At 38.5% G+C, this 13,645-nt stretch overlaps 1 protein-coding gene across 1 annotated transcript in view; it reads left to right on the plus strand.

Annotated features, from left to right (window-relative positions):
• The window catches only part of LOC308073052 (uncharacterized protein), a 107,132-nt gene that overhangs the window by 68,922 nt on the left and 24,565 nt on the right, over window positions 1-13,645 (plus strand). Inside the window, exon 2 of the mRNA XM_080410791.1 lies at window positions 5,454-6,859. Coding sequence (XP_080266917.1) covers window positions 6,799-6,859 — 61 coding nt within the window. The 5' untranslated portion in view covers window positions 5,454-6,798. The remainder of the gene's footprint in view (window positions 1-5,453; window positions 6,860-13,645) is intronic.

Genomic DNA, 13,645 nt, shown 5'->3' on the forward strand with positions numbered 1-13,645 from the left:
CTAATTTAAGAGTTTATCCAAAGGCTATTGGAGTTGATTGGAGTTTTTTCCATTGACTTTAGCAGGCTGAAGTGTCCAAGTGTCACAGTTTAATCTGAAAATACATTTCAGTGAAGCAAGCCATGTTTGCTATTACATGCCAAGTAGCTTTTTGCCTTGTTGATATAATGAAATATCCAATTTGAACAACAGTTTAGTTTAATTGAGCAGTTATCTGATAATCTGCACATGCTTAATGGGGTAAATGTGTGAGGCAGGTGCAAAAATAACCCTTCAGTAAATTAAACTAATACAACATTCAATGAACTAATAAGGTGCAATGGGAGTTACATTTCAATTAAAAATCTATGAGGATATAAGCAACTTAGGAAAGTTGTTTGTTAGTTTTGCTTGCTTTCAGTGGATGGAAGAATCAATCAAAGGCTCCTTAAACACATGACTGAGTTGGAAATGACAGCCAAAAATATGTTTTAATGAAGATATAACAGTTTCTCTTCCAACTGCATTTGGCAGTGCTACTTATTAACAACCTGCCTGGCCTCACTTATGTTCCACATAGAGTGACTTGGATTTTCTCATAACACTTTAGGAAAGGACCAACTTTAGTAGAGAATGACCAACATACGTCTCAATTCCTACAGGCATAGTAGAGACTACCTGTGTGTCTGAGAAAACCATTAGGTTTATAGACTTTAAGAATGAATAACTCCTGATATGCTTGCAATAAGCGAAGGGGATTGATCTTTAGTGGTTTTCCAGATATGCTGAGAGTTATTCAGCAATTTGAAACTCCAGGGGCTGCAGCTGAAGAGGCCAAGAACAGATTTGATTGCCAGCCTTGCAGAGGTCCAGTGAATATATAGATCATTTGTAAGAGCAGCATGTTACAAATGGGCTATTTGAAGAGAAGCAAAGCAATAGGGAGAAGATGTACCAAAGGGAGTGCCATCGGCAGGACTTCTGTGAGCCTGAACCAACATTTTCTGAAGGTTCTGAGACTTTCTTGTTAATGTAATGACTATAGAACCAGATGTCATCTCTCTTTCATGACAGCCTAACAAGGCTTTAATGAATTGTAATTGCACCTCTTGAATTGCAATTACAACATAAACTTACCACCAATGTCTACGTCCTTCTGCATCTTTCCCAGCAACAACCCAGGTGAGGTAGAATTTCTCTTGGGCTTTTTGTTCTCCCTATTTTGTAAAATGGAGGGAGGGGTGGGGGCTGGGGAATTATTCTGTTTTGTTAAATTCTGTGATGTGTTGTTATATGTGCTAAAACAGCACAGAGAGCAAAGGGATCCTGATTCAGCCCAGAGATCTAACAAACAGTCAATGGAATTAAAGGCTAACTAAACAAAATTAGCTACAATATACCCCCTGCTCATATGGAAGGCCTTACCGAAAGAGAGGAATGGCCTAGTAGTATCTTAGAACTGAGATTACTGATTGTGATTGCTCTGGTGTTTTGCTAGGGAACAGATCCCCAAACAGTAGTAAAATGTTATTCCTGTCTGGTTTCATCATCTTGGTATGCCTCGAGGTATCTAACCTGTAAGTTTCAGTTACGGTTTTGTCCCCAAAATGAAGTAAAGTTAATCTTTTACAGGGATTCTAATGAGGCTTTCCACAAAAAGGTTACAAATAGTCTTCTAAAACATCAAAATGATAGGGGTAGCATTCTTTACTAAAGTAATTACCAATCACAGGATTAATGAGTTTGAAATTTGCTGTTATTTTGTTAACCTGAATGCTTATATGTGTCAGTTGATATAGGATTATTCTTGAGAGGTGGACCTGTAATTTAGGCTATCACATTCTTTCTATCAGGAGGAAATTATTTGTCATACTCAATGTGTCAAAATATTTGGAAAGTTGCCCAGAACAGGAGTTAACCAAACACCATACAACATTAGTTTTAATGTAAATTCCATTAGTGGATCTATAAATTACACAGTGGTTGTATTTCCCATATCTCTACTGGTTTATCCCAAGGACCTTGTCAGCATGAAGATTGTGTTTTGATGATGCAGTAGACAAACCATACAGAGACATGCAAAAGTTGTGCTTTAGAAGAGGGATCAGACTTTAGGCTGCAAATGGTTCCTATCCGATGTTCTGCATAAGCCTATCTCCAAACCCACTGAAATGAAAAGAAAAACCTTCTGCTTACTTTAGTAGCCATTGAATCCATATAATTTACTAAAAATAACTCGAATCCTTACCTTCTCTGAAATCCATGGCAAAACTCCCAAAGTCTTCATCATGGCTATTGTTTTAGACTCTGTTTTTGATGGGGTTTTTTTACAGCTTGCATATAGATACAAATTCAAGAATGTATTTGAATTGAGAATGAGAAGTTCATGCAGCCCTCAACATCTCATGGCATGTGCTGTCCTGTTTAAAGATTCAGTGTTGCATTGCACTGCAATATTTTTACAAATGCAAATATTTTTCTTAGCAATTTTTTAATGTCACATGGGCGTTTGCATTGTTATGGTCAGGATCAGCATTTGGTCTTTCTTAATATGCTTGTGACAAAAATAGAGTTTAAAATATTGACCTGTTTTGACATTGTCATTGTGGAAAAGTATTTTGGAGATACCTGCAAGTAGTCTATGAAAATGGGTGTTTCAGAGGGGGCATAATTCTCTTTGATGAAGTGCTTATTTTAAAGCAAAGACATTATCTGTATTGCAACCTTGTATGCATTGGAGTTTTGCATAATTTCTAGCAATCTCAGTGTCTGTGTTCTTATCCATTACATATTCCACTGGTTAATTTATGAAGTGTGAGGAATAAAGCTGGTTAAAAATAAATTTACTTTGGTGATACTTAATCTTTTTCCACAATACGTGCTGTAATTAACATATTAATCTGTAACAAATGCTAAAAGTTTTTTCCTAATCGCTTTGCCATACATTTCACTTGACATTTCAGTTATATTTCACTGGCTTGCCCTATGAGCATAAAGCAATAAAAAAAATTCAATGAAATCAGACATTAATACTAAGAATCTGATTTTTGTATAAGATTAATTTGATTTTTGTGAAAAGACTCTGTAGCTGGGAAGACTATGACTTGAACAAAAATACCATTTGCTAAATGCCAAGCGGAGGGAATAGAATAAGAACTTGAAAATGATTATGTAACATTTTAGATATACTGAGATAGCTCAGAGTGTAAGTTAAGTGAAAAGCATTACAGAGGCACATTAAATTGCATCTTTATGGGGAATAAAAAGCCTACAAATCACAAAACCTGCTACACTCTGGAAATGAACGTATAAATATGCTGGCATCATACCGTGCGGGGGGTCAAATCCCTCTCTCAGCACAACCGCCCTACTCGGTTTAACTTTGCAAATAGTTTGAAGAACTTTAATGAGATTGAGTGATTTGTATTCTTACAATGATGGCTATATGTGGGATTTTACTTTTTCTTTTCAGTGTTGGGAATTAAATATGGCAGTACTGAGCTTAATCTGTAAGAGTTATAGAAGCAAGGTGATTACAAAAATGCTTCATTTAGTTTCATCAGTGTTTGTGTTGTATCAGCTCTTCTTTCTAATGGCTGAGAGCATTTTGGTAGACATATTATAGTTATTTTATTGTTTGTATTGGAGTAGCAGCTTAATGTGCTAGTTATGGACAGTGTTCCACAGTGATAGACATAGCAACGTAAGAGTATGAGTTGGGCCCTGCCTCAAGTTGTTTATAATCTACTATAAAACAGCAGTAGGAAACCTTATGATGGAGTACTAAGGCGGTACTTATGGCACACCATTCAATGTGCCATACCTAACTAAGCAAACTAATCAATCCATTTATCTATTTTGAATAAATTTCCCCAAAGCGTCCCTAATGGGTGTTTCAATTACTGAAAAAGGGGAAACTTTCTTTTCCTGGGATTACAGGAGAAGTGTTTTGTTAAATAGGAGCAACTGAGAGTTAAGGTGCCAAATCCCCTGTTATTGCTTCTGCAGGAAAGAAAGCCCCAAACTCTCATTCTCAAAATTACTGTTCACCTGTGGTCACATCCTGGCAGCCAGCAATTATGTTTTCATCAGTAAATGATCTATAAGTGAAAGTTGCGATCTTGGGCTGGAGGACTAGGGGTATATAGGCAGAGATTATGGTTTCAGATCCTGTCAGAGCATTGACCTTGAAAGTAAAAATTACAGCACAACATGATTTCGTTCTGTATGTGGCCCCCTCTGTTATCCTTTCCTGAATTTCTCCTGCCTACTCAACTTCTTTTCACATTGTATTTGTGCGTTTGAATTTTCTTTCCAAAATAAAGCTATTTGCATTTGTCTTTTTAACAAATCTGATAAACTTTGGAGTATTTTGTGATTTATTTTTTTTAATTGGCTCACTGATAATCTTTGTTTTCAAAGTGCTTTTTAGCTACCTGTCTAACTTTGCATCATTTTTATAGTGGATGCACAGACAAGCCCTCTATGCCTCACTTAACATATTACTGATCTTGGAGCAGATTTATCTGGCTAATGTCCTCCCTCCTCACAGTAACTGAATGCTGGATCGGAAAATGCACATGGTCTGTCCATGGCCCACCATAAGAGTTTGGTGCTCTACACGTTCCCCTGGAGCACTCTTCCCTGAACAGCTCCATTTGTGGGTGCCTGGTGAAGGTGGTACCCTGATGCCAGGCAGTGGCACATCCAGGTGTACATCAAGCAGCAGAAACCCTTCAACAACAGCTTCAATAATCTATGCTGCTCTTTAGGAATTATTAATCAAAGCCTTACTAAATTTAAGATGTGTGACAACTGCTGCTCTATCCGTTAGGCAAGTTGTCTTGCCAGAGATGGAAACCAAACAATTTGACGTAATAGATTCTTGAAAATTGCCAGCCATTTCTTGTCACTTATTTATTCTCCAGGCACTGACAAATTAATTCTCTAATAATTTGCTCTAGTATTTTTCTGGGCACTGAAGTTAAACTAGCATGTCTCTGTCTGTATCTTCCTTTTCACCTCTCTGTGAAGTTAGGTATGATATTTGCCCTTCTTATTCTCTGGGGCCTCCCCTCTGCTTTGAAAGCAAGCCTGCTTGTGGGAACTGAGTTAATCATTCCATTTTGGCTTAGAGTTACTGACTGGCATTTGATTCAGCAGTTCTCTGATATTAGCGTTTGAGAGCATACAGAAGAAACTGCTTGCTCTCTTTTCCTAGTTAGTATTCAAGGAATGACTGAGGCAGAATAGACAGAGATGTCCAGGCTTAGCAGGATTATAATTAAAGGAGAACAAAGAAACTGAGAACAAAGGTGAAAAATAGAAGGGAGGGGTGAGAAAGAAAGAAAGAAAAGACCAGAAGTGTCAAAGAGTAATAAGAAGTGGGTCTCTTGATTCAAATCACTGATATGTTTTTAGGTCATTTGTAGCTTAAAGTCTTACTGTCTCTCCCTCTTTTTTGTCTTGATCAGAAAAAGGAAGTTTTACTGCATGAAGTTGCTAAAACAAATACTGACATTGGGATTTCCTTCTGCCAGGACGTCAAGGTATGTTGCATATGGCTGTATGTGTATATTTTTATTTATAAATAAATATGTAGATATATACACTCACCAGAATTGATAGTTGCTTATGAGAATGCTAAGCCTCCAACCTATGCAGAAATAGATATTACTTGGGATACTGGCTGTAGCTAATGGCACTGACTGCACATAAGATCCCAGTGTTCCTGAATTGTGGTTTAGTTGCTGAAAGAAAAATTCATTACAGCTTAGCACTGGACAGCTGGTACAACCCTTCTTTGGCAGTGTGTTTTACAAATCACCTCTAATATTCTGGCTGGAAGGTGGCTGCCAATGTATTCGGCATCAGACCAGAGACCAGAAAAAGCTGGGTTTTTAAGTCCTCATCTCTTATGTAATGTAACACTGTGATAAGTGATTTGGCTCTCTGGGCTTCAGAGGAAGAAAATTATTCTGTAACTGGTGTATTTGTAACCCAAATGGATTGTAGTGAATTCATCACTGAAATTCTGTTTTGTTCTTACACTAAGAACACTAAACTGCTGGGTATTGTTTTGATTTTTCTTTTTTGTTTGATGACCCATTTTTAGACAAGGTGAAGTAAATAGCTGCTTTCTATTTTCCAACCAGTTCCATGTAGGTGCAGTAAACAGACTTATTCTTCTAACGTAACTGTGTTTTTTGTGTCTTGGGTTTTTTGTTGATTTTAAATAGTTTTTAAGACTTCTAAGACCTTTGCTATTATTTTTTTCACTACAGTGCACTCATTTATTGGTTGAAGGCCACTTGATCACTATGCTTTTGTGGGAATACGCTGTATATCTCCAAAAATCTCTTACAAAAAAGGGGGTAACCTTCAAGAGGATTTTGGAAGAGGAGAGTATATAAATTATCCACTTATTCTCTTATCTGTGGTTTCCTATTGATTTTTGTTTGAATGCAGAAGGGTTTAATTTAGTTACGTCAAGTGATTCTGTTGTTCTACTTAATGACGTCACATATGGGTTTATGTAAGCAGTGTAGAGGACCATCTAAGAGCATCCTCCCAGATTTGCTTTTGAAGTATGCATCATGCATCTTCTGACAAGAGATGTTCAAACAGCTTTGGATGCTAGTGTTGCCTGAAATCTGCTTTTGCATTTGCATGATGCTTCTGGCTTATTTGCAGAAACATTTAAACATTTTTTTTTTTTCTAATGCTAATAACATGTCCTTTTGTGGTTGGCAGGGGTGAATCTCACTGAAAGATCAGGAGTGGTTATGGTGAGTTTTTAGGAAAGGCAGCTAATCTGAGATGAGCACAAGAAGGAAAGATGACATGCCAAAAATCTATGTGCTTAGGAATAAGTTATCTGGTAGGTGGAGTAGGGCAGCAGGCAGATCTGAATGTGAGTCACAAGTCCCAGAAGTGAAGTCTCAGGCAGCAGTCTCCCACTGAGGATTTGTGCAAGGGTTTGCAAGAAGGGGCTGTTCCTTTCTAGCTACAGCAGGAGTGTAAAGTAAAAAATGCAAAGTGGAAGAGTGTCACCTAGCCAAACAAAAGCAAGAGGCTGGAGGTGCTGCTGGGCTGAAAGAGAGGAGAATGATGTGCAGTCCAAGCTGTGCTCTGCCTGCATAGCCATCCAGCGAGTGGCCTTTCCCCAGGGGTGGGGGCCTGCTCTCCAGCGCAGGGCAATGTTTGTGGCCTGAGCAGCATGTTTGATTTGGTTTCCTCTGCTTTCTGAGGTCCCAGAAAGAGCAATTGTTTTCCATTCAGCTTTCCTGAACCATCTGCATTTTGGCATACTCCTATCACACATCCTTTATTACTTAACAGAAGAGCCCCCTCTTACCTAGCCGTCATCAGTACAGGAGACGATCAGTGCCCCTGTACGAGGTGCCTTTCTTTGTATGTCTCTAATTCTGCTAGGTCCCTCTGGTAGAAAAAAAGGCAGGAAACCAACCAGCAAATCAAAAAGGAGAAGATAAAGGGTTGATGACAGAATGTTATGCTATGGGCACTGATATGAAATATGTGATTATGGCTGCAAAGACAAAAATGCTTGAAGGAATGAGGTCTGGTTATTGAATAATGGGGTAGTTCCAAAGAATTTTCATGTAGCTGGAGAAACTTGTGCCCTTGGGGAGAAGTGCTATACTGTCTCCTTAGTGGAGACAGAAAATGGATGAAAATTCTAATGTGATTCTGGTTCACAAAAAAGAATATGAAAATTGCACATTATACAGAAGGTATGGAGAGGAGGAAGATCATTATGTAACTCCTGGGAGGGGAAAAAATAAAGCCCCATTATCCTATTGGATGTGCTTAACAGCTGCTAAAATATATACCAGATGATCAGAGATGAGTATATTACAGTATTGCATATGCTTTCAGGTGCTGCTTATAGACTAGGGAATTTTTGAAAAAGCTGCTGTATTATCAACAAAAAGAAGCAATAATAAAAAAGGCCAGAGAACTGAGAGGATAGGCTTTTAAGGAAATAAGGTGCAAATTTATCGGCATATCTCTGTAATGAGTTTGGAATGAAGGGAGAATAAAATAAAGTAACCAAAATCTGGAGCAGGGGGTGAATTTGCCAGCGTCAAGACACAGTCTGCCCTTTTACATGGCTACACTCTGCACAGCACCTGTGTCACTAGGCAACATTATCATGGGGCTTCCGTCAAGTTAATTCTCATCACCCTCTTAATTCTCATCTCAAAGACATTGCAGAAAGCCTTCAGGCTGTTTGTAAGAACATTTTTACTTTATTAGGAACTAGAACCAGGGGTGGCAGGATTCTCTAAAGTAGTCAATCTTGATATGAGGAATGAGGATGCTCCACAGGGACTGCTAAAAGGCAACTCTGCAGTGGAATCAACAGATCAAAAAAACCCCACCATCTATCTAACTATACCAAACTGAAGGATGCTGCACAAATGAAAAGCCAACATGTCACTGTAAAAAATCAGAGTTCTGAAGGCAGAGGAGGATGAAATGAACAAAATAATTTTTCAGGTGTTGGAGAATTCATGTGCGTTCTCTGAAGGATATTTTTTAATGCTGAGTAATACAAATGTAGTTTTATGTTATCTCTTTGATGTATCTGGAAAGCATACACATGGAACTTAACCATTCACCACGTGTGTTTATATTGAAGTAGAGATTTGTAGATTACTTAATGTCATAGAGGAAAGTGAAAATGTAGCAAGTGTAGAACTTTATAACAGATAATTACATCAACAAAGACTGTGGTTATTAGTAGAAAATAGGAAGCGTGGCATGTATAGGTGAAGACAAGTAATATCCAAAGTAATTTGAATAAACGCTGGTGTAAGGATTGTAATACCTAATATATTATTCTTAGAGAAAACTCTTAAATGTGGAAAAAAAACTGATGTCTTTGGGGCAAATTCATATCTAACATAAATTACTATACTTCCAATGTTCCAGAAGAGCTATGACATCCTACATCAGCTAAAGAATCTATCTAAAAATTGTACTGAAAGTAGCATCTGGAGGGGGAAAGAAAAAAAAAAAAAAAAAAGAGCAAGCATTCTGGTATTTAAAGACACCCAAATGAAATAACTGTTATAATCAAATATTTAGAAATGTAAACTTGCAGCCAAATATAGCTCATTAAAACAGATTAAAAAAACCATTTCATAAACACTGTTGTAGGGTCTGAAATTGATCTGATTTCCTATTTTTGCACATTTTTTTTTATCACCTTAAGCAAACGCTTCTATTAAATTGCTTTAAAAATGAAGAAAACCCACCTTAATTTCATTGTTCTGGAAAAAATAGATAGTTATAATCAATGTTATCAGTGATTGACAGAAATACACATATACTCACACATAAGCCCCAGTGCCAGTATACTATATTCAGCAATGTTAAAAATCTTGAAAAAGTTTCTGGCAGCATTGTAAAACTCTTTAAGATGTTGCCATCTTCTCAAAACATTCTGTATTCAAGGAAAAGCCATTTACCATAGAAAACATATTGTATAACAAAGTGTTGTGGTTTAACCCCAGCCAGCAGCTGGGCCCCATACAGCTGCTCGCTCACTGCCCCTGGGTAGGAGGGGGGAGGGAATCAGAAGAGTGGAAATGAAAAAACTTGTGGGTTGAGACAAAGACTATTTGATAGGCACAGCAAAAGCTGTATATGCAAGCAAAGCCAAACAAGGAATTCATTCACTGCTTCCCGTCAGCAGGCGGGTGTTCAGCCATCTCCAGGAAAGCCGGGCTCCATCATGCGTAACAGTTCCTTAGGAAGACAAATGATGTGATTCCAAGTGTTCCGTCCCCCCCTTCCTCCTTCTCCCAGCTTTATATGCTGAACATGATGCCACATGGCATTGGGTCAGTTGGGGTCAGCTGTCCTGGATGTGACACACACCACACACACACATCCCCCCCCCCCCCCCCCCCCAGCCTCCTTGCTGGTGGGGAGGGGTTAAGAGCAGAAAAAGGCTCAGCAATAACGAAAGCATTCCCTTATTACCAGCACTGTTTCCAACACAAATCCAAATTGTAACCCCGTAATAGCTACTATGAAAAAAGTTCACTCTCTCCCAGCAAAAACCAGCACACAAAGTTACAGTCTCTAATTAATACAGGAGATTTTCACTGTGATTGGAATCCTGAATTTGGAATTATCAGAGAGAAAGGTAATTAAGGATAAAGCTGCTGGAGATAAGGAAATTTTCAGCCATCTTCTGGGTGACATATGAAAGCATCTGAACACCACTGTGAGCAATTAATCTTCTATAACTTGCTTAATATGCAGATTAAAACCAGACCTAGAAATGAGCTACACAATGCATGCTGAAGTTTTGAATCTGTACATGTAGTCAGCATCACATTTCAAGTTCTGCCTTAGTGGGCCTTCCATGAAAGGTTAGTTCTGGAGACAAGAAAAATAATATATGCTGTTAAATTGTTTATTAGCACAAGAACTTCACCCAGTGGAAGAAATGATTGTTTATTGAAACAAGACCTTCAAGGGAGTCTTTAATTATAAAACAGCTTGATATTTTAAAGAAAATGACACAGACAACAGAAAGAACAATTTACTGTGGGTAGCAGGTTGAGTATAGCTTGGGGCCTATTAATCAGTCATGCATAACAAGTATCCCATAAAGAAACTGGAATAAACATACAGAAATTCCTGCTTCTGCAAGAGGATTCAAAGAAACATTGCTAGGTTTTAAAATATACTTAACAGTTGCATCATATTACGTTAAGAGGAGCAAAAGTAGTCTCTGTCTTACAACAATGAATAAAATGAAGACATAATTTCTCCAGCCTTGGAACCCTCTGATAGCAAAATAATTGCAAGTTCAGAAGAAACTGGAGCATGTCAGCTACGTACCGTCAGCAGCTGCAGGCACTGGTAGTGAGACACCAAACAAGGCTTTGAAGCAGATGGGTTTTTTGTTGTTCTTAAGTTTCAAAGCCAGAGAGAATGGAGCAGCAAATTTTGTCTTGAAGTTTTCTGGAAAGTAAATGCAGACCATAGCTGTTATCTTTTTAAAAAAGAAACATCTATAAATATGCATAAATGCTTAATAATGGAAAGAGGATGTTTCCCCATCAAAATTGCATACAGTGATGTAATGAAACATGGACAGGGATAGTTTTCCATGTGTGAGTTGTTGGTGTGGATTACCTAAACTGCTGTTAGTGCAGGGCCCAGCAAGGTTATTCAGTGAGCTGTGATAAACTCTGGGCTGCAGCCCTGCAGAAGCATAAAGTAACCCTTTACTACTTTTAGGAGACACCAAAGGAGCTTTTCTTTACCCCAAAGCACTACTATAAAAATTAAAGTCTTTTGAAAAACATTATCTGTCTGATCATCTTGCTAAAACACAATACATTGGGCTACTCTTTAGCAAGAGGCGGTAAATTTTGTTGTTGTTTTTTAAAAGGAAAACAGAACAGTGAGGAGGTACGACGGTGACTATGTTATTGGACAGATGAGATTAGGTGTGGTAACTGGCACATGAGGCTTCTCAAGGTATTCGAGGAATTTAAGAGCTATAATTATTTCAGGTTTTTTTTTTTTTTTTTTGATCTAGTTTTACAGTGTTGATGTTGGTTTGTTTCATCCCTTGAATTGTAACTTAGCTATGAGTATTTTGCTACCTGGTATGTGATTCTGTCCAGTTTGGCTGTGATAACACGTAGGTTTTCCTGCCCTTCTATCTTCCCACTGGCAGAGTGGCAGGGCAGCTGTTCTTTACAGGCTTGGGGTCTGGTTCACTTGCAGTTCCCAGCTAGGTAGGTAATATTCTAATTAATATCAATAAGGGTATAGTGTTTGGTTGCCAGCATCAATACAAGAAGTTAGATGGTGCATTGAAGTCCCTCCACAAAGTATATAGAGAACACTCAAGAGACTTCTCATGCTGCAGTAAGTGGTAATGGATGCAGAGAGCAATGATCTAATATTTTGCAGCAGTAGGATGTATTTCTGCTGGAAATATTTTTGCTATAGCCATCAATAAGCTAGGCAGCTCGTCTAATATAGTCAACAGTAAGAAACTGGCCACTCTAAAGGGCAGTTTGTCCTATCCTAAAATAAATTAGATTGTCATTCACACTAACTGCAAAGCTAGCTAATTAGCTTAGATTTAAATCTTGCTTTTTAGTTGTTTAAAATTAAGCTGGGCTTGAATGCAAAAATAAGTAAATACTGTTCTTGGTCCCTCCCAGGCACAACGGTTGGTCCTTTTTCAAGGCCTCACAGAATTTTGGGGGTTGACAGCAGAGTGCTTGCAGAGGTGCTTACGCTCTGTCAGGCTAGAATTTTAGCCATTCTTGTTTGTAGCATCTCCAAATTAGATGCATTTTTCTTCATTAATCACTGCTAGAAAATACCACATTTTATTGACCCTGAACCCAGAGTCTGATCCCCATCATTAACTGCCATCTGCTACTCTGTGATAAAGTTATCCTCAGGCTTCCCTTATCTGAGTCAGGTAAGAATGTCGAAATGGCATTATTAAAATTGGAAATACTGTTTTCTCATTAGTATGCCTAGAATAAGAGGCTGTATGTAAAATTAGATGAGTTAGGCTGTTTGCAATCTGCAGTTTGCTTTCAGTCAGAGACTGTAGTGACGGGTACTCCTGATTTTCAGTCTTTTACAGACCTGTTGCTGAGGCCAAATCCATGTATAGGACTGCCAGGGAGGGTGGTGCGAGGCGTTGTAGTCCAAGATCTAGGCAGACAAAATGAGGCAAAGACACTGGCAGCACCGTGCTGTGTGTCCTTGTAGCCTACCTATTCTATACGGTGGTACTATTGGTAGCGATAGCTCATATGCCACATTGCTTCATTTTGGCTCAAGGAAATTTCTTGACTCTTGCTTGCTTTAGCTGCAGAGCAGCTGGGAATCTAAAGCCTAGTAGCAACAATAAAAGGTTACATGGTTACTGCTTAGTGATGGGTCTTGTTTACTAACCTTCATCCTTGCAGTTATTTGGACTTGTTTCATTGAGTTTTGTGATCTGATGCCTACCTACAGCATGTCTGGTAATGTTGAGTGATACGTACGTGGCAAAAGCCTAGCAAAGAGCTTCCAGTGAGCAAAAAAAAATGTAGCATAACATGATACTGCTGATCATCAGGAGAGAAAATTGTTGACAGGCAACAAAATCAAAAATACCTTAAGCTAACACCAAAGTGGCACCATTGACCCCGATACCTTGGCAGGAGCGTGGGGTGCTAACAGCACACTTCGACCCTACGTTCTTCCCCGTGGCATGCAAGGCTAGCAGCACCGGGAAACCATGGGTGGTTTCATGGGTGGAGAAATCTCAAATAACAGGGACGGGTATTAGGTAGCATACCCTATATATTACAGTTTTAACTGCATTCTTAACTTTCTCCTTTAATCAGACAACTTGTATTGCTGTGCAGGTGATTTTAACTGAGTTAGTATTATCTTTCATTTGATTTTATTTGGAATATAAATAAATTCTTGCACTCTTGCCTCCTTGTATGAAGTGGTTTTCCTTTTTGCCCATAGCAAGGTTTGGAATATAACAGCTGGAAGGGCCTTCCCCAGTCCTTTAATGTCTCCTGCTACTGCAGACAGGTACCATCTCTGTTTAATAAACTTGCACAATCCCACCTAGAAGTAGTTAGGG

This window comes from Falco punctatus, assembly GCF_963210335.1.
Source record: "Falco punctatus genome assembly, chromosome: 14".
Taxonomy (NCBI): Eukaryota; Metazoa; Chordata; class Aves; order Falconiformes; family Falconidae; genus Falco; species Falco punctatus.